This window comes from Schistocerca piceifrons, chromosome 6 (assembly GCF_021461385.2).
Source record: "Schistocerca piceifrons isolate TAMUIC-IGC-003096 chromosome 6, iqSchPice1.1, whole genome shotgun sequence".
NCBI classification, from domain to species: Eukaryota; Metazoa; Arthropoda; class Insecta; order Orthoptera; family Acrididae; genus Schistocerca; species Schistocerca piceifrons.
Window position 1 is genome coordinate 195387669 of NC_060143.1, and position 21966 is coordinate 195409634.

Sequence of the window (21966 nt, forward strand, 5' to 3'; positions counted from 1 at the left end):
CACAATCGGATACCGTTACTCGCTTATCTTTTACCATACTATGAAGTTATCGAATAGTTGGTACTAATGCCAATACCACATGTACTGAAACAAGAGTCGATGCTAGCTCACTTTTGTAACCTCGGAACTTCCCTATCTGGAGGTGAGAAGCGGACGCACTGGTCCTGTCCGCAATGCCTGGGGCAGCTTAGTTAACGACTCGGCCGCCAGGGAGCAGTGGCGTCGCGCGCCTCCAAGACAGCCGGGGGCCCGCCGCGCTTGCGCAGTGCAGTCCGCGTCCCGTCGTGCCGGCAGCTGTGTCAGCCAACAGCGAGCAGCACGTGTTTGTGTGGTGGCTCTGCGTCTTCTCAGCTCGTTTCTGCCTGCCTGTTGCATGTGCAGCGGGGAAGCCGCCGCTACGACTCCCTGTTGCGTCGATACGTGAGCAGCGTTCCAGCACTACAGGCACCTCCAGCTGACCAGCCATGTGCAAAGGTAAGTCGCGTCACAGCTTGGGACGGATGCGCGCATGTGTAGCTGCGGAAGCACTGGAGCTTTCCGCCGGCAGGTGCGAATGATGCAATATTACCTGCTTGTATAGAGATTTACGTATGTGTGTATTTGGAAAAGAGAGAGAAGGAAAATCTGTCTGCACAGTGCGATATCAGTCTGTGGAAAATTATGTACAACTTGATTTACACCATTATTCTTACATGTTAAGATTGTTGTACAGCCATTGATAGACTTCCTGTTTCTCCCGTCTAGTATGTCTTCGGAGAACTACTTTAACTGGATATCTGTGAAAATATACACCCCATGTGGACAGTACTTCCACGCTCCATTTAAGCGCGTTGCGGAAAAGGCGATGTTTCGGTGATTTTTCATTATCGTCAGTAGGTTCCTTTTATTTTCTAATTTGCTGTTAAGGAAATAAAATGAACCAACTGGCGATCACGAAACTTTGCCAAAACATGCACGACTGAAAAACAAACAATTGTTTTTGGTCAGGGCGAATCCTTTCCAAAAATATTTATTTGAAAGAAAAACGCGGGCAAAAAGCGTTGATTAACACTAGCAATACCAAGGCATTTTCAGTAACGTGCATTACCAGGTGAGAGGCTGGGGGAGGAGGAGGAATACGTTAAGCTCACCCTAAATATATATTTTTTTAATTCTTATCTGTTGTTGAATTATGTTAACAACATATTATCTAAAGAGGTACTGCTGTGTAAGTAGGGTCGTGAACCTGAAAATGTTGTACCGTATATTTTTGTTTGAAAAGTCGCAAACGACTTACATTTTGGGTTAAGCTAAACAGAAAAATTTTAAACGCTTATAGAATCTGCTAGAAGACTTTACTAAAAACAATTTTTTTCAAAATTTTAAAATATAAAGTAGGCCCTATCGAGATTTCAGTATTTTCAGTAGATGAGCCTAGTACCCTCCTCCCACCGCCCCCCCCCCCCTTTGTCTTGGTATTGCGAGGGTTAACCCTAAGATGAATACTTCGTACCTCAGATTCCTGTGGCTATACGTGTGTATAACGTCAAACAAGTGGACTTTCACAGTGAACGAAGAGCGAATGTACTCGTTAAAAGACAAATAAAAAGGGAGAGGACGTGGGGAGCACAGACTACCCAACACAACGTTCACCGTCATTTTCTTGAAACATCAATCAGGACAGCCCGAACTTGACGCTGTCAATGGCATGCTTTTGTAATCACGAGAACGAAACTAATCGTGTCAACTTTTTGTCTCTGGGGATGTAACTGAAAACTTTAAAGAACAAGAAGAAAGGTTAGGTTAGGGCGTTATTGTAGACGGAGTACAACCTTGGAATTAGAGAATGATTAAGATGATTACGTTGCCGTAAATAGCGATGGAACCAGCTTGGAATTTGATTTCAGCAGGAAACTTAGATCTGAATGCCCAGAGAGCCGAGTAAACAGCCGTCCGTCAAACAGAGTCCAATGTCTGAGCGACTACGCCAACTTGCTCCTTAATAAGGCTTCGGTAAATATACTTGATAACACACCAGCCAGTATATGCCGATCTATATCTGGCCTGTGGCGGTAATAACTACTTAAAGATTTGATCGTTGTATACGCCTCAGTTTTTCACGCAAGTTCCCGAAACGAGTTTTCGTGACCGTCAGACAAAAACGAAAATTGTTGAAATGGTTCTAAGCACTATGGGACTTAACATCTGAGATTCATCAGTCCCCTAGAACTATTAAACCTTACTAACCTAAGAACATCACACACATCCATACCCGAGGCAGGATTCGAACCTGCGACCACATCATCAGCGCGGTTCCGGACTGAAGCGCCTACACAAAAACCGCAAAGCAACTCTTCGATTTTAGAGTATTATTATTTCCATTTGCTTAAACTGAAGCCGAATCCTTGAAGATGAAGTTAATGTAAGACTGACTTTTTTTGTACTGGTACTACAATTTTCCGTCACCGAAAGCTGTCAAGCACTTGGTGTCTGATGCATTAGAAACATGTTCTGTTGTTCGCTCATAGCATGACACACTCTTAAAATGAGCAATGATGGTTACAGTCACTGAAATATGAAATACATATCAGGCCACGAGGCTTAGTGCAAAAATTTAAGTCATAAAAATTCGGTTTCTTTGTTAGTGACAGCAGAAGTACAGACTCTCTGAGACATCGAGAGAGTTCGTGTTACCAAGACAAGACAGCGAATTCTCAAAGCTGTCTCCAACGGTAACAGTAAGAGAATCCATGTGTAGATGTGACACTTGGAAGTGCCATAGTAGAACTGTTATTCAGCAGTTCATTTTCCGTATATGTATTGAGGGAATCGGCATGAACCATTCAGTCTGCAGCGGAGCGCCTTTTCCGCTTTTCCTGTAGATAATGCTTAGAGAGCTATTCAGGCTCGAATTACGATCCAACCTAAGAGCTCTACTTCCTCCAGCACCTCTCATGTACCTTCTAAACTTCACAGCTCTTCAGTGCACCTCGCTGGACAAACTGGTGGAACAGTATCTGTAGCTGTGAGGTAGGGTCGTGAATCATGCCTGAGTAGCTTATTTACCGGCGCAGTAGCTCAACGTGTTCGGTCCGGGCTGCCCACCCGCTATAATGAAGAAGAAAAGAACTCGGTGAAGTTCTCATCGATGGAATTTGTAAGATGTCATGCGATATCCGCACAGAACCACTAACGACAAAATGGCGAAGAACCAGATCGAAAGAAAGAAGGCAAAAAAAACATCGGTAATGTCGTTGCCTGTGATAGGTAAGGTTCTGGGTTCGTGTCCCGGTATGATATATAGTTTTATTCTTCCAAAAAGTTTGACAGACCAGTACCATATTGCATTTTTCTTTTACCCGATCGCAAGTGAGTAATTCAGAGTTTTCTTCACAATTCTTGCACTTACTCTTTTTTTAAGCGCGTCAGACTTTTTCGTGGCGCTTATCTGCTTTCGTGCTTTCACAGCCTGGGTGTTGACAGGCATCTAAAATATGACCTTCCTTTGTCCCTTATCTACTTACGTCTGAGTAAATATAAGATATCCGCTATATTAATCGACAGCAAATCTGGCACATTTCCTTATTAAATTGCTCTGAAGCGGCGTTCTCTAGCTGCGAAAAAACTGACGTCAATTTTAAGAATTGCTGCTGTGTGTTCAGATTACGCGCACAAAGTTCTGTAAACGTAAATTACAGTATTACGGATTTAGCTTTAATGCTGTGGATACAGTGCTACACTTGAGCGAACATAATAGTAAGCTATGGAGTTAACACGCGATAGCCGCTTGCAAATGTGCGCATTCAACTGCAAACAGGTGACTCCATTTTTGTCAACTTTATGGCGCTGCCGTTTAAGCTTTCGGAATCAGCACCAGGAGCTTTGTTTTGTGATACAATGTCGTAAAGGTCACGAGAGGTAATTATTTAGCACCACAGCCCTGCAAGCAAGTGACGAGGCGTGGAGGAGCCTCAGAGCGCCAAGGCTACGCAAGTGCCGGCGTTGTTAACAGAAACGTAAGCGTGACGCAGCTGCTCAGGCACCCTGCTTGACGAAGCTCTGACTGCCTTCTTGTGGGTGGAGTCAGCACAAGGAAAAATGCAGCCTAATACAGTGTAACGCATGTGTGTTACGCAACAGCCCCCCTCCCCCCCTTAAGATTAAAAGATTACCAGAGCTCTTAAGTACGAAGTAACGGTACTGAAAGGACACAAAAAATACTAACGTAGTGTGTTTGACGCTGATAGGATTATGATGTTGATTGCTTAACACCACTTGCGGCTTGTATATTATGAAGGGGTACAGGGCCGGCCGGAGTGGCCAAGCGGTTCTAGGCGCTACAGTCTCGAACCGCGCAACCTCTACGGTCGCAGGTTCGAATCCTGCCTCGGGCATGGATGTGTGTGATGTCCTCAGGTTAGTTAGGTTTAAGTAGTTCTAAGTTCTAGGTGACTGATGACCTCAGAAGTTACGTCCCATAGTGCTCAGAGCCATTTCAACCATTTTTAAGGGGTACTAGGAGATAAAGCAGAACTTTCTATTATCCAAGATATCGGTTATACGAGATCTGGATCGACAGTTTTTGACTTCCAATTACCCGAAAACCTTTCGGAATTTAGTCCTCCCATCCCCGCCCAGTAGATTAGTCGAGAGTTACAGGACTTGTTATTCAGAGTTTCCAGATTCGGTGTTGCATTTTTATTGGTCATTAAAGATTCGTAACTGATGGCTTTCAACTTCAATATTGAAACTCTGACAGCTTCAGAGAAAATGCTCGCTCCTGCTGCCTTTAAATGCTACTAAATGGTCTTTCTGCATTTATGAGGTCTTTACAAAACGGCCAGCATAGTTCAAAATGGTTCAAATGGCTCTGAGCACTATGGGACTTAACACCTGAGGTCATCAGTCCCCTAGAACTTAGAACTACTTAAACCTAACTAACCTAAGGACATCACACACATCCATGCCGAGGCAGGATTCGAACCTGCGTCCATAGCAGCAGCGCGGTTCCGGACTGAAGGGCCTAGAACCGCTCGGCCACAACGGCCGGCGTCAGCGTAGTTGTTTAGCGTTTAGGTTTAGCTGTCTGCCAAACTTTATGCCTTGGAAAGTCTCTACGTCGAAACGGAAATACATAAAGGTTTTACTCATAGGGGAAATGGGAAGCAATAAAATTTTTTGATATTAGAGAGAAACCACATTCAATTGCTAATCTGCTGCTTTAGTTAGAACCATTGGAGCAATCCACTTCCTGGTGATAAGATTTGAAGCCGATGACTTCCCCGATGACATATAAAGCCGTTCGTGCGTGGTTCCAGCAACCGTATAGTAAAAATGTACGGGTTTGAGGGTTCCATTATTGTGACTAAGGGTAAGATAGTGTTTAGTGGTGAGAAAAGACGGAGGCACGTTATGTAGTACGGCTGTTGCAAATCTCGGACGAAAAGTTATCAGCAGATAATGTAGTGGCAGTATTGTTTTGTGGAGTATTTAAAGATTTGGAGTACAAAGTGGAGTATAGACTCTATAAACTGTAAAATTCTGATGCCCTCAAATTTTAAAATTCTACCCATGAAAATATTACTGACGCCAAATGATAAGGCCGCCACTGGTAGTGAAGAAGAATAAAGAGCAACTGACAGAAAAGACCTGTGGAAATACGATGCTGTCTATTAAGACTGCAACATCGTGGAGAATACATGCAAAAAACTTCAGATTGGCAAGAAGCGTATTAAATGTTTGGATATTAAAATGATTAGCGTTTCAACGCAACTACTTTTAAGTAAGTAAGGGTAATGCAATCTACATTCGTCCGCCCCGATAGCTGAGTGGTCAGCGCGGCGATCTGTCTCGCTAAGGGGCCCGGGTTCGATTCCCGGCTGGGTCGGACATTTTCTCCGCTCAGGGACTGGGTGTTGTCCTCATTATCATTTCATCAACACCAGTGGAAGGCAACGGGAAACCACCACTGGAATTACTTCCCTAGACGTTCATGCGGTGGACCTCTCTGACTAGGCTTCCCCCTTGACAAGACCTGCCGTAAGGCAGAACACAAAGTTTAAGTAAGTCAACATTCTGTATACAAGGCTGTATTACGCAATGGTGTTTCTCGTTTACAAATAGTTGTATTTGAATGTTGGTTGTTTGCGTGACGATCGTTGTATACCTGACGTAAGGAGCAGGAACGTTTTCCAGTAAAAAAAGATGACAGATTTATTCGTTTCGAGGAGAAACCAGATTACATCTACCAGCCCCGTGTCAGAATTCAACATCGGAGGAACTACGGCGTATGGAGACAGTGTTTATCCTTTCACGATACTGCTGCTAGCTTCATACAGTGGATGGACAAAAATATGGAAACACATAAAAAGACAACACATTACCATGCATAACACGCTGTATGAAAACCGTTGTCATTCAAAACCGCTTCCAGTCGTCTCGGAATGGAAAAATACGTGCCCTCTATTGCTTCCTAGGGTATGACGTAGATGGTGATTATACTCTCCAAAGTAGACAACAAAGACTCAATAATATTGACACCTGGCGATTGTGGCAGCCACGGGAGATGCGACAATTCATCTTCTGGCTCACAAGGTCGTGGACAATGCGAGCTGTGTGAACAGTGGCCCTATCGTCTGGGAAAATGGGCATCACCATTGGGCGACAAACACTGTACCTTGGAATGGACCGAATCAACCAAAATGGTCAAATAAACCTTCAGTTATGCGACCTTAGCAGAGAAATTATGGGGCTGATGGAATACCATGATATGACTGCCCAAATCGTCACCGAAGCCCATCCATGTTTTCTTTTTGGACGTAAACTCAGCCGGAAGTTGGGAACAATGTGAAACGAGACTCGCCCGACCAAATTACTTTCTACTACTGCTCCGAGTCCAGGTGGTGTCTTCGGCACCACTTCTCCCTGTTACGGGCATTTGTGGTTTCGGAATTCCAGACAGCCCTGAAAATCCCAGAATATGGCGCTCCCTTCGCATTGTGTTGGTACTGACAGGGTTCGTGAGTAAGACAGACATTTCAGCAGTGACTTTTGAAGCGGTGGTCCTCTTGTCTCTTGACACAATCCTTTGCAGTAACAGCTGTCACGATCGCTGAATATACTCTTTCGTCAGCGTTGTGACGGCGGATGTTGTTTCTCCGCTTTACCTTCATGCGGTATAAATCTTTGATATGGTGCCTTTTGAAACACCGTATACTTCCGCTGCCTTGCTGATGGAAGCCCCCACTGTTAGAGCACCGACAGTTGGCCCACTTTGCTCTGACATAACTCACTCACATCTACACAGAACACTATTCTAACTACGACTGACAGTTGCAACTTATTGAGGACGTCGCACACGTGCCGTTAGCGGTCAAATAAAACATATTGCTGTGACATATTGCACTGCCAACTACATGGAACACTATTCTGACCACGATTGACAGTTGCAACGTGCCGGCCGTTGTGGCCGAGCGGTTCCATGCGCTTCAGTCTGGAATGGCGCGACCGCTGCGGTGGCGGGTTCGAATCCTGTCTCGGGAATGGATGTCTATGATGTCCTTAGGTGAGTTAGATTTAAGTAGTTCTAAGTTCTAGGAGACTGGTGATCTCAGATGTTAAGTCCCATAGTGTTCAGAGCTATTTGAACCATTTTGAACAGTTTCAACGTACTGAGGACTTTGCAAACGTGCTGTTCGTGGTCAAGTACAATTGTGGAACCTGCAGGTTTGGCTAGCTATGATCCTAATGTCATCCGTCTTTTTTATGCAATTGCTGATTCAGAGTTCAACTGACAGTGCAGCTATCATCACTGCGTTATAAGCAGTAATGTAGACTGAACGTCTGGATAAGGATACATGTACCAATTTAACTTAGGTATGAACCAGCATTGGATTAATGCTTGCACTTGTCTAAGTTAGACTGGAGTATGTGTCATACACCGATCAGCCAGAACATTGTGAATATCGTCCTAACAGCAGATATGTCCAGCGACGACGACTCTTATTATGGAAGCAATCAGGCCGTGGTATGTCGCTGGAGGGATTTGGCACCACATCTGCTCACGCTAGTCACCTGATTCCCTTAAAATCCGGGGAGGTGGGCGAAGAGATGTGACGCCACATTCAGGTACATCCCAAATGTGTTACATTGGGTTCAGAACTGGCGTGCTGGGTGCCAGCACGTCAATTGGAACTCATCGCTGTGTTCCTCGAACAACTCCATCACAGTCCTGACCTTGTGAAATGGAGCATTATCTTGTTGAAAAATGCCGCTCCCATTGGGAAACATGATCGTCATGAAGGAGTGTACGTGGTCTGCAGCAAGTGCACAATACTCCTTGGCCGTCATGGTGCCTTGCACGAGCTCCACTGGACCCATGGATTCCCACGTGAGTGTTCAGCAGAGCATAATGGAGCAGCGGCCAGCTTATCTCTCTCCCGCAGTACAGGTGTCAAGGAACTGTTCCCATGGAAAGCGCCTATCCATGAGCAAGATGAAGAAGCCATCGGTATTCATCAGACGACGCAACGGTCTCCAACTGTGCCACCATCCAGTGCCGATGGTCATGCGCCCATTTCAGTCGTATTCATTGACGATTTGGTGTTAACATTGGCACATGCGCGGGTCTTCGGCTGTGGAGGTCCATCGTTAGAAGTCTTCGGTGCATTTTGGTACTCCGCACAGCGTTAAAGTTCGGTGTTAGTTCCGCCTCAGTTCGCAGACGCCTGTCCCGTTTTACCAGTCTGCCCACCCTACGACGTCCGAAACCTATGAGAGGTGGCCACCCAACCCCACGACGTCTGGACGCGGTTTCACGTCGGTTTCGCCACGTGTTGAAGATACTCACCACAGCGCTCCTCGAACACCTGACAAGTCGTGCAGTTTCTGGAATGCTCGTGCCGAGCGTCCTGGCCATCGCTGTCTGGCCTCTGTCAAACTCAGATTGTGCGTCTTTCCCATTCTACACACGGACAGCACGTTGACTGATAATACATGCACCGGGCGTTTGTGTGACTAGCGTTCTACATCTACATCTACATCCATACTCCGCAAGCCACCCAACGGCGTGTGGCGGAGGGTACCTTGAGTACCTCTATCGGTTCCTCGCCAGGTGACGCTGCTATCGCCTGGACGAATTGATGTCGATAGTTCGTCGGTGGTCATAATGATCTGGCCGATCAGCGTAATACTACAGTGTACATAACTACCTATAACGCATTGATTTTAGCTGCACAGTCGGTTGAAATCTAGATATGTAGTCCTATAAAAAACAGATCACATTACGACCGATGTTGATCTGCTTTGTGTCATGGGTAACGTCACAGACGTGGAACGCAGTCATTCCCGTGGAATCGAATATGATGCGCTTTCCATTTTTTAGTCCAGCCTCTGTATGTAATACGTGGATGCAAGAGGGCGTACTCAACTATGCGCGGGTGTCGGCGCCCTCATTCTGCTAGCACCAGAGAGGAGAGTCTATTGTTTAGTTAGGCGTGCAGGGTCGTACACTTATGTCACGTACGTAGAATCAGGGAACGCGGTTTCCTGCATTAACCGTTAGCTTCTCAGGCTTTATTGTTAGAGTCTGTCCCAGGTGTGGGTGTCCGCAGGTCGTGGTCTCTGGATCACGGGGTCCTGGGTTCGATTCCAGGGTTGGTGAATTTCTCTGCCTGGGGACTGGGTGTTTGTGTTGTCCTTATCATTTCATCATCATCATCATCATCATCATTCGTGACAGTGACTAGATTGGACTGTGAAAAAATTTGGACCTTGTAATAATTGGGACTTTGTACGGGCGCTGATGACTGCGCAGTTGAGCGCCCCACAAACCAAGCATCACCACCATCAGTTGCGGCCTGATAATCCACTATGTTTATACAGTTATAAAAATTGCATTCATTAGTTTCACTGAAACAGTTCAGTTTTTTATGTAAAATGTTATATTAATACCACACAACAAACATATTCAAATAAATTTTAATGTTTATTTTTGCGAAAAAACGCATTTAAACAAAAAACTGCACAAAAAGAACATAATATTACATGATAATTTTAATGCTACGAAAACTCAAATACTCTGCACTCTGAATTTTACTTTTGGCTATATTTTCATTGTTTATTGTACATGTAATAACAAAAGTATAAATTGTCATAAAACATCTAAAAATTTAAAACTACAGTAGTAATTTTCAGGTTTTTAGTTTACCTCTCCAGATGTTTTCTTTTCACTCGCTGTAAATTTTTGTAGAGTAATCTAGATTGACGTCTTTCTCTTCTTTTTTGGGTCACGGTGGAGTATCACTTGTTTTTCCAATCGTTCTTCTGCACCCAAAACACGGTGAATGCATACACAGAGTTCGTGGGCTATGTGATAGTGGTTAACTCGCTTTTTATCTGTGGTGTCACCAACGAGTTGGCAAACTCTTCAAAAAACTAAAGCGACTCACCTGAGTATCGTTTCTGTAGGAATTGTCAAGGACACCTCACTTATAACATGCGAAAAATAATGCTATTGGCCAAAGTTGTAAGAAGCTTCGATGATTTGTCTCAACTAAATATATTTCTAGCAGAACCTTTAGCTAAAGATTCACTCTCTACAATTCTGTCTTCGTCATTTCGTCACATATTTTATTCAAGGATTTCGTAGGTGGCAAAACAAATTCGTCTTCACTTTCGCACTGTTCCTATTCTGAGTTACGTTCACTTTAGATTTCGTTGGCACTTTCTAACCCGACATCACTATCTAAACTGTCCCCAGACATTTTTAAAACAGTATCCTCTAGGTCAGGATCCGTAACATGAACAGCATATGAAGAAGACTTGGCTACTGAATCCATAACGCAAAGTCCCAGGTGCAGTTTCAGAGACCGCTAGCGCAAAAGAAACAGTAATAAGTATAGGTTCACGTCACATTACAGTGGCTACTGACAAAGGAAATCACTGCCGCTTCGGGAAAGAAACGTTAGATAACGCTTTAATCTCCTACCCCAACCCTATGCAGACTGACAGTAAACGATAGCGGTGTATGAACCGCATTTTTTTTTATCGTCGCATTCCTGAAACTAACTACACTGAAGCGTCGAAGAGACTGGTACAAGCATGTGAACTCAAACACAGAGATATATAAACAGGCAGAATACGGCGCTGCGTTCGGTAACGCGTATATAAGACAAGTATCTGGCGCAGTTGTTACATCGGCTGCTGCTGCTACAATGGCAGGTTATCAAGACTTAAGTGAGTTTGAACGTCGTGTTATAGTCGGCGCACGAGCGATGGGGCACAACGTCTCCAAGGTAGCAATGAAGTGGGGATCTTTCCATGTGATCATTTCTCGAGTCTACCGTGAGTATTAGGAATCCGGTAAAACATCAACTCTCCAACAGCGCTACGGTCGGAAAAAGATCCTGCAAGAAAGGGACGAACGACAGCTGAAGGGAAACGTTCAACGTGACAGAAGTGCAGCCCTTCCGCAAAATGCTGCAGATTTCAGTTCTGGGCCATCAGCAACTGTCAGTGGTCGAACCATCCAACGTAACATCATCGATACGGGCTTTCGGAACCGTGCACCCGTGATGACTGCACAACACAAAGCTTTACGCCTCACCTGGGCCCGCCAACACCGCCATTGGACTGTTCAAGACTAGAAACATGTTGCCTCGTCGGACGAGTCTCGTTTCAAATTGTATCGAGCAGGTGAACGTATACCGATATGGAGACAATCTCATGAATCCATGGACACTGCACTTCAGCAGGGAACTGTTCAAGCTGTTGGAGGCTCTGTAATGGTGTGGGACATGTGCATTTGGCGTGATATGGGACCCCTGATACGTCGACATACGGCTCTGACAGATGACACGTCTTATCAACTGCATCCATTCATGTCCATTGTGCATTCCGACGGACTTGGGCAATTCTACCAGGACATTGCGACACCCCATACGCCCAGAATTGCTAGGGAAACCACGGAAAACATAAATCCGGATACCGGACGTGAGTTAAAACCCAGTGCCCTCCAGCTCCTGCTTGTGCCGCAGGAATGTCAAATCTCTTAACCACCACGAACCCTCGCCCTGTGGGATGGATTGCTTTCGTAACTGAGAACGTGCTCCGGTCTTGTTATCCCTTATTCAGTGCTTCATCTCAGTCGTCTAATTTCTTAGACTGTAGTAGCACGCGTGGTAGAAGGTGCATTTTTCATTGCACCATTTTATAATTTTTTAACGCAATGGGTGTGAGAAAATTAATTGTTGCAGGCCTATGTGTGAATTGCTCTTACTCTTCTGGGAAATGAAGAAATATTACTGAACATGCAAGAAAGATACTATACTCTCCGTACTGCATCGTACAGCCACACAAAGTGTCCCAGACTGTTCATCTGTTCATGTAAAATCGTAGACGAACCTGAGCTAACATGAATACATATAATTGTTGTTATTGTTGTGGTCTTTAGTCCTGAGACTGGTTAGAGAGAGAGAGAGAGAGAGAGAGAGAGAGAGAGAGAGAGAGACAGAGAGAGAGAGAGAGAGAGAGAGAGAGAGAGAGAGACGAGAATAAGTGACAAAACAGAGCTACAAGACAGGGGACTCAGGCTCAGGGAAGAGACAGGGATCACGGGGGACCTTAACCAAAGCCCTGACGGTTAAACACAAGAAAAAGCATATTCGCGAAAAGCTTTCGGTATCGTGGCAACCGCTGCCAATTCCAATGCGCAGTTGTCAGATAATGGTGAAAAACGCGGGGATCTTGGTCATTCCCACCTTCAACGACATAGTGAACATAGTAACCCAAGAGTCAGACAATCGTGTTCGTTTTCGCCTGAGGAAAACCAACTGAGCTACCCAAGCACCACTCACGACCCCTTCTCACAACTGTACTTCCGCCAGTACCACGTCTCCTACCTTCCAAACTTCTCAGAAGCTCTCTTACAAAAGTTGCGGGACTACAACTTCTGGAAGAAAGTGTATTGCGGAGGAAGGTAGAAGATGATGCATTGGTGGGGGTAAAGCTGTGAGGAAAGTCGGGAGTCGTGCTTTGGTAGCACAGTTGGTAGAGCACTTTCCTGCGAAAGGCAAAGTTACCGACTTCGAGTCTCGGTCCAACACGCAGTTTTAATCTGCCAGAAAGTTTCATAGCAGCGTACATTCCGCTGCAGAGTGAAAATTTCATTCAACAAACAACCTGTGAGAAATGATTGCATCAAACGGTGCGAGCATAGAGTAGAAATAACTCTGAAATGTGCCTAGAATTCGGCATATGTCGCGAACATCAATTGAGAACGTTCACGTGATTTCGGTATAACGCTGTTCGATTTCATTTTGCACGAAGACCGAAACTTCAGTACCGGTATTACTCATATTTATCCTTTCTTATGAAATAAGTAATTAGTGCGAACGATATTTGCTACTACAGATGCAAATCAAAAAAAGTGAAAAGAGACACAGTTACTTCTCATAGGTACCTAGCAAAAGGTTACTTAGTTAAATATTTCATAGATCATTTGACGAGTTTTTATCTGAGTAATGGTCAGTGAGTCAATTTACAGGATATGTACGCGTGATTAGTTTTAGCTGATAGTTACATGCTAGTCATTTACAAGTTCCTAGATGGCAGACCCACCTAAATGTAATATCAAATAATATATTATTCTTAATAAATAATAAATAGATTATTCAGTATTACTCACGGAACTTGCTTTCAAACTTCTTTTTATATGCTACCAGTCATAAATAAATTTTTTTGTTAGGAATAAAAGGAATTGCCCGCCAGAAACTATTTCAGATTAGATTTAAAAATCGGTCTACTTTCACAAGTGACATATAACGACTGTCGAAAATCATTTTTTTTTGTGGGTAAAGTACCTACTCCTTTCTGACATACTGGTAGCTTTAATACTGGATAATAAAGGTCATTTTTGCTTCTAGTAATGTTGGTATGGATTCTTGAAAATATACACACAAATGACTGCAAGTAAATATTACATATTGCTCTTACTGCTCGATTTTGTGTAACCAGTACTTCATAAGTGATAAGATACTCGAGAAAATGATTCTATAAGACATTTTTGACTGAAAATTTGCAAGATGTGTTAGGAGGTTGATTCGTTTCTTTCCTAGACTAGCAATTATACGAAGATCAAATATAAACGAATTTAATTGCGTGAACATCTCAGTAATGTTTCTTCCAGCTCGAGTTTTCATCAGTATGTCAACCCAAAAATCTGGAATGTTCGTAGCGTTTACTAACTCCTGTTCATGTGGTCTATAAATTGTTGGTGCGACTATTTGTTATACACAACGAAGGGTAGTGTTTTCTCAAAACTAGGGGAGTCCATTTTCAGAGAAACAGTTAATTATTACTTGTAAAACGCCATAAAGAGTTCTTCTGTTTTCTGTCTAATGATATTTATTATAATACTAGTATCATCTGCAAAATGTACAAATTCTGCTTGATGAATGTTAAGTGCGAGGTCATTCACACATGTAAGTGATTGGAGTCGGTTCAAAATTGAACCATGTGGTACCCTACTATTTCTCACCAGTGACAAAAATTTTCTCTGTTTTCAACACTGTCCGAATTATTAAGCTCAACGTGATTTTCGAAGCAGTTCCTGTTGACAATAAAAATTATAAATTATTTACAACACGTCCACCGGGAAAGCTTGAAGAGTCACAATAAAAATTGTTCTACGCTTCGGAATGCTCACTCTTATCATAGATACACCTATTTCGTGGATATGAGGGCATTAATAAGCATCCGTGTTATGCACATGTTTGGAATGTGCGTGTGTGTTTCAAAAGAAATAAAACTTGAAAACCAGTACACAATCGTCTATGATTGTGTGTATGTGCTGTTTACGTAACGAGGTAAGTTGTCTAATACGATTACTCGCTACAGAAACTTTCAGACATTGATTTAATGTGTGGAGCAGTATAATTTTGCGTCTCAGAAGTCAAACAAATGTATAGGGAAATTTCGCAACAGGCACTGTCCTACAACGGTTTGAGTGATAATTAACGCCGTCATTCGCTGTAATCAACAGATGACTGCGCTGTTGTGTTAACTGGTTTAAACACGTTTCGTCGATTCTCTGTGACGCCAGTTAGCCCAAGCTGCTGTTGGTTCATTATGTGATTATTGTGATCGAAGGATGTAGTGCTGAGAGTAGCTCGTCGCTACGAATGAAACAACGTGCTGTCAGCGGATTCCTGACAGTAGATGACGATGCTCCCGTTGAAATTTGTGACAGAATTTATGGCTGTGTTGGTGTTAGCTCTGTGGGAGGCTGTGCGAACCGACGTAAAGCCGGCGGATTTGGAACAATAGAATTGCGTGGCAAAGAGGTGTGCGACCTTTGTCAGCAGCTGATATTTTCACAGGACAAGATTCGACGAACCGATTCAGGAAAACCGGCGCATCACTGTGCAAAAACTTGGTTGCAGAAGCGAAGTTTGACGAGGACGTGTGATTCACATTATTTCATTGCTTCATTTTCAAAATGGGTGGGGGGGGGGGGGGGGAGTAACCATGTCCTGAGAAGCTTACACGAGAACGCAAGTCCGTGCTCTAGAAGTTTTAGAACTTTGCCGGAAAATTTAATTACATTTCAGGATTCAAGATGAAGCTCGTCTCCACAGTGACGTGATTTCAAATGACAGTTTGTTTCATTAAACGTATAACTTCTGTTTGACCCGAAGGACCACACTATCCATCCTTTAGCGCAACTGGTCCAGGAAAACTGTCGCTTCCTCATTCTTGACGGAGCCGCTGTTATATTTTTGTGGGTCCCTGGTCACGTCGGTCTGACAGGAAACGAGGCCGCTGACGCTGCTGCCAAGGGTGCAATCCCCGTACCTCAGCCCGCTGGTTCTTACATTACAGGCCATTAAAATTGCTACACCAAGAAGAAATTCAGATGATAAACGGACATTCATTGGGCAAATATATTATACTAGAACTGACATGTGATTACATTTTCACGAAATTTGGATGTATAGATCCTCAGAAATCAGTACCCCAAACAACCACCTTTGGCCGTAGTAACGGCTTTGATACGCCTGGGCATTGAGTCAAAAAGAGCTTGAATGGCGTGTACAGGTACAGCTGCCCATGCAGCTTCAACACGATACCACGGTTCATCAAGAGTAGTGATTGGCATATTGTGACGAGCCATTTGCTAGGCCACCATTCACCAGACGTTTTCAGTTGGTAAGAGATCTGGAGAGGGTGCTGGCCAGGGCAGCAGTCGAACATTTTCTGTATCCAGAAAGGCCCGTACAGGACCTGCAACATGCGGTCGTGCATTATCCTGCTGAAATGTAGGGTTTCGCAGGGTTGGAATTGAAGGGTAGAGCCACGGGCCGTAACATATCTGAAATGTAACGTCCACTGTTGAAAGTGCCGCCAATGTGAACAAGAGGTGACAGAGACGTGTAACCAATGACACCCCATACCATCATGCCAGATGATACGCCAGTATGGCGATGACGAATACACGCTTCCAATGTGTGTTCACCGCGATGTCGCCAATCACGGATGCGACCATCATGCTGCTGTAAGTAGAACCTGGATTCATCCGAGAAAATGACGTTTTGCCATTCGTGCACCCAGGTTCGTCGTTGAATACACCATCGCAGGCGCTCCTGTCTGTGTTGCAGCGTCAAGGGTAACCGCAGCCATGGTCTCCGAGCTGATAGCCCATGCTGCTGCAAACGTTGTCGAACTGTTCGTGCAGATGGTTGTTGTCTTGCAAACGTCCCCATCTGTTGACTCAGGGACCGAGACGTGGGTGCACGGTCCGTTACAGCCTTTCGGATAAGATGCCTGTCATCTCGACTGCTAGTGATACGAGGCCGTTGGGATACAGCACGGCGTTCCGTATTACCCTCCTGAACCCACCGATTCCATATTCTGCTAACAGTCATTGGATCTCGACCAACGCGAGCAGCAATGTCGCGATACGATAAACCGCAATCGCGATAGGCTACAATCCGACCTTTATCAAAGTCGGAAACGTGATGGTACGCATTTCTCCTTACACGAGGCATTCCAACAACGTTACACCAGGCAACGCCGGTCAACTGCTGTTTGTGTATGAGAAATCGGTTGGAAACGTTCCTCATGTCAGCACGTTGTAGGTGTCGTCACCGGCGCCAACCTTGTGTGAATGTTCTGAAAAGCTAATCATTTGCATATCACAGCATCTTCTCCCTGTCGGTTAAATTTCGCGTCTGCAGCACGTCATCTTTAACAGTTTTAATGGCCAGTAGTGTACATTCCCTCCGATGGTCTCTTATGTTGCCGCTTGTCAGCAGGTGGTGCCAGTTCGGCATCACCACCGGTCCACCCTTCATGGTGAGGGTTATTGGGCCTCTCCCAGTGGCTTGGACGACCTCCTCTCGGCCCTCTCGCCGCGAGGAGATCATTGTAACTAGGTTGGCGATGGCTAAAGAGACCAATAGGAGTCCGAAAATTTCTTGGGGCCGAGTGAGTATCACACCTTTGAATTTGTAGTCCACAGAGTCGCCGACTCCTAAGCAAAATGTCAGTCCATGAAATAGCGACTCATAACACTCCAGAGAAAAAAATTAATACATACCCTACTGTTGAAACAGCGTCAGGGTCGGTGTTTTGAGATGTCATATAGGTATCCTGAAACTGACCACAGCAACTACCTCAACTTGTTATACAGACATGCAAAAAGCGCCTCAAGAGAATTTTAAAGCAAGAGGAGAATGTTTCGTTGCAACAGTTCTAGGCGGCATCCTTCACTTGTCACGCTTGAATGGATGAGGATGCGCAGGAGTGTAACGGAATTGGGAAGCGGCTGGGGCCTGTGTTAACGTAACATCTTTATCATATGTAACTCAGTTATACTAATAAATACAAACAATCCAGATCACATGCAGAATAAATAACGATCAAATGAGACTTACAAACTAATAAAGATAAAGCACTTTTAGATAACTTGTTCCAACTTAGTGAGAGTACACAAATTAAAATACACTTTAACAACACACTAGAACGTAAGATAAAAGACAGAATGTTAATGACTCAGACCGTCTGAGTTCATTCAGGCCACAGCACGAGTGCATGAATTAAGACACATATAACAATGCACAGTGAAGAAATATAAGACACTCATGGGACCTGGTAGTCAGGGAGAGGCAGGATAAGGCAACGATTGTGGATGTGGCCGTAATCAGCTACCGTTGGCTACAGTAAACACACACACACACACACACACACACACACACACACACACACTCTATTTGAGGAAATAATCTTCAACACTCATTTTAAAGGAATTTACTACACTGACGCCTGAAGGCCTTACTAAGAAAGAATTCAAAATTATTTGTCGGCTGAAGGTCACAAGCAACTTCAGAATACTAAGCAGCTGAAGGCCTGAAAAGTGAGGAAAACAGTTACACGTTAACAAATACTAAAATATTTTCTTATTAAACAATCAAAAAACTGTAACAAGCTATGGTACCGACTGTGAAGGCCTTATTAAGAAAGAATTGCAAATTATTTGTCGGCTGAACGCCACAAGCAATGTTACAAACAATTAACGGCTGAATGCCTGAATTAAAAGTGAGGAAGACAATTACATGTTAAAACATTAAGGTAAATTTCAAACAATTATGACAACTTGACCAAGTAAGACGGAGTGATCCACATACAGTGCTCCCTGTATCGACCTGAGGAAGGTCACTACAGTTATGCAAGCGGTGGGACTGGCAGCCAAGAGTAATGATCACGTAAGGAGGGCAACTCAAAACAGAGACGGTTTAAACGGCGATCAACCCTCTTACCAAATCTACCTAATGCCAGATAACCAGTACAACGATGGAATAATTCAGGCGAGGACGAAGTGACAGATAGCACTGCGTCTCCAGAAACCAGTGTTTAAAACACCAAAACGTAGAAGGAACCACTGTAACCAAGGTAGACAAGGAAAACAACTATCCATACCACAATCAGAGAAACTGGTAAATTACACGCCATGCCGGACAGCATCTGCAACACGAGGAAAAGTACACTGCCGCAAATTACGCTAACAGGGGCATAGAGAAACAATTAAAATCGCTCAAAAGAGGAAAGGCCGCTGGACCTGAACGAATACCAGTTCGATTTTACACAGAGTACGCGAAGGAACTTGCCCCCCTTGTGGCAGTGATGTACCGTAGGTCTCTAGAAGAGCGTAGCATTCCAAAAGGTTGGAAAAGGGCACAGGTCATCCCCGTTTTCAAGAAGGGACGTCAAACAGATGTGCAGAACTATAGACGTATATCTCTAACGTCTATCAGTTGTAGAATTTTGGAACACGTATTACGTTCGAGTATAATGACTTTTCTGGAGACTAGAAATCTACTTTGTAGGAATCAGCATGGGTTTCGAAAAAGACGGTCGTGTGAAACCCAGCTCGCGCTATTCGTCCACGAGACTCAGAGGGCCATAGGCACGGGTTCACAGGTAGACGCCGTGTTTCTTGACATCCGTAAGGCGTTCGATACAGTTCCCCACAGTCATTTAATGAACAAAGTAAGAGCATATGGACTATCAGACCAATTGTGTGATTGGATTGAGGAGTTCCTAGATAACAGGACGCAGCATGTCATTCTCAATGGAGAGAAGTCTTCCGAAGTAAGAGTGATTTCAGGTGTGGCGCAGGGGAGTGTCATACGACCGTGGCTATTCACAATATACATAAATGACCTGGTGGATGACATCGGAAGTTCACTGAGGCTTTTCGCAGATGATGCTGTGGTGTATCGAGAGGTTGTAACAATGGAAAATTGTATTGAAATTCAGGAGGATCTGCAGCGAATTGACGCATGGTGCAGGGAATGGCAATTGAATCTCAATGTAGACAAGTGTAATGTGCTGCGAATACATAGAAAGATAGATTCCTTATCATTTAGCTACAAAATAGCAGGTCAGCAACCGGAAGCAGTTAATTCCATAAATTATCTGGGAGTACGCATTAGGAGTGATTTAAAATGGAATGATCATATAAAGTTGATTGTCGGTAAAGGAGATGCCAGACTGAGATTCATTGGGAGGATCCTAAGGAAATGCAATCCGAAAACAAAGGAAGTAGGTTACAGTACGCTTGTTCACCCACTGCTTGAATACTGCTCAGCAGTGTGGGATCCGTACCAGATAGGGTTGATAGAAGAGATAGAGAAGATCCAACGGAGAGCAGCGCGCTTCGTTACAGGATCATTTAGCAATCGCGAAAGCGTTATGGTGATGATAGATAAACTCAAGTGGAAGACTCTGCGGGAGAGACGCTCAGTAGCTCGGTACGAGCTTTTGTTAAAGTTTCGAGAACATATCTTCACCGAAGAGTCAAGCAGTATATTGCTCCCTCCTACGTATATCTCGTGAAGAGACCATGAGGATAAAATCAGAGAGATTAGAGCCCACACAGAAGCATTCCGACAATCCTTCTTTCTACGAACAATACGAGACTGGAATAGAAGGGAGAACCGATAGAGGTACTCAGGGTACCCTCCGCCACACACCGTCAGGTGGTTTGCGGAGTATGGATGTAGATGTAGAACCTCCAGGGCAGGTAACTGGGGCGTTAGCGGCCATTAGGCAGTAAGATACCGCTGGTTGCACTTCACCAATAACAACACCAAATTCAAACTAATATCAAGCAGTAGAAGGCGGCTATTAGCTTCCGCCAACCTGACAGACTCCACTTGTTGTGGCTGGTCTCACCGACCCGAGATCTCAAACAGTGGAGGTTTCACTACTGGATAAGGTTCGCTCAACTTCAAACATCCTGGGTTCGGTCGTTTTCTACAGCCCCTCGATCCGACAGTGCCTGCACGCCGCCAGCAGTCCCGGCCTGCCCTCACGCTGCAGACCTCCTCGGTGCTCCGTCCAAAGCCCCACTGCCTGACACACACGATGACCCGGCAATACAAGCGGTCACACCAAAGACAGTACCACAGTACTGGCTATCGATAGCCGCTGCTGCTGCCACTCGCGGACAAACATACTAGCAAACTCAGTGGTGCCATTAACACAAGAAGGAAACGAGACGCCCCTACAGCAGTTACAAGACGCCAAGTAATGAACGGCAAGAACGCGTGCCGACACCGCTCAACTCATTACCAGAACTCATCCCAAAACCAAATTCCAAAAATACCTCATCAGAGCCGACGCCCTACTCCACACCAAACAGAGCAAAAAGAAAGTCATTATTCACAATAGAACCAAGTATCCGTACACATCCAGAATGAAATTTTCACTCGGCAGCGGAGTGTGCGCTGATATGAAACTTCCTGGCAGATTAAAACTGTGTCCCGGACAGAGAATCGAACTCGGGACCTTTGACTTTCGCGGGCAAGTGCTCTACCAAAAGAAGTGAAGCAGTGAGGACGGGGCGTGAGTCGTGCTTGGGTAGCTCAGTTGGTAGAGCACTTGCCCGCGAAAGGCAAAGGTCCCGAGTTCGAGTCTCGGTCCGGCACACAGTTTTAATCTGCCAAGAAGTCTCATCCGTACACTTCGCTGCACACAGAATATAAGAACAGTACAACAGTAAAATCTGATAGCAATGATAATTTAATGTTCACTATGCACGTTTCCTTCAGCCGGTATTCAGTTGAAAACACTAGGTCTAACAACGGCCACCTTGTGTTTCACTGCACAAACAGTAGGCACCTCAAGCAGAGCAGGCCTGCGTGAATCACAGGCGCTACAACAAACACTTGTTACAGCAAACACACTCACCCCTAACTGTCGGGCACGAAAACATTCGGCAGCAACCAGCTTGTGGCTCTGGGTTGCGTTGCATTCAAACGATTCAAATGGCTCTGAGCGTTATGGGACTTAACTTCTGAGGTCATCAGTCCCCTACAACTTAGAACTACTTAAACCTAACTAGGGACATCACACACATCCATGCCCGATGCAGGATTCGAACCTGCGACCGTAGCGGTCGCGCGGTACCGGTCTGTAGAGCCTAGA

At 44.6% G+C, this 21966-nt stretch overlaps 1 protein-coding gene across 1 annotated transcript in view; it reads left to right on the forward strand.

Moving 5' to 3' along the window:
• The first annotated feature begins 256 nt into the window (after positions 1-256).
• LOC124802719 (dipeptidase 1-like) overlaps positions 257-21966 on the forward strand; it is a 518352-nt gene continuing 496642 nt past the window's right edge. Inside the window, exon 1 of the mRNA XM_047263687.1 lies at positions 257-474. Within this exon, the coding sequence (XP_047119643.1) occupies positions 465-474 (10 nt within the window). The 5' untranslated portion in view covers positions 257-464. The remainder of the gene's footprint in view (positions 475-21966) is intronic.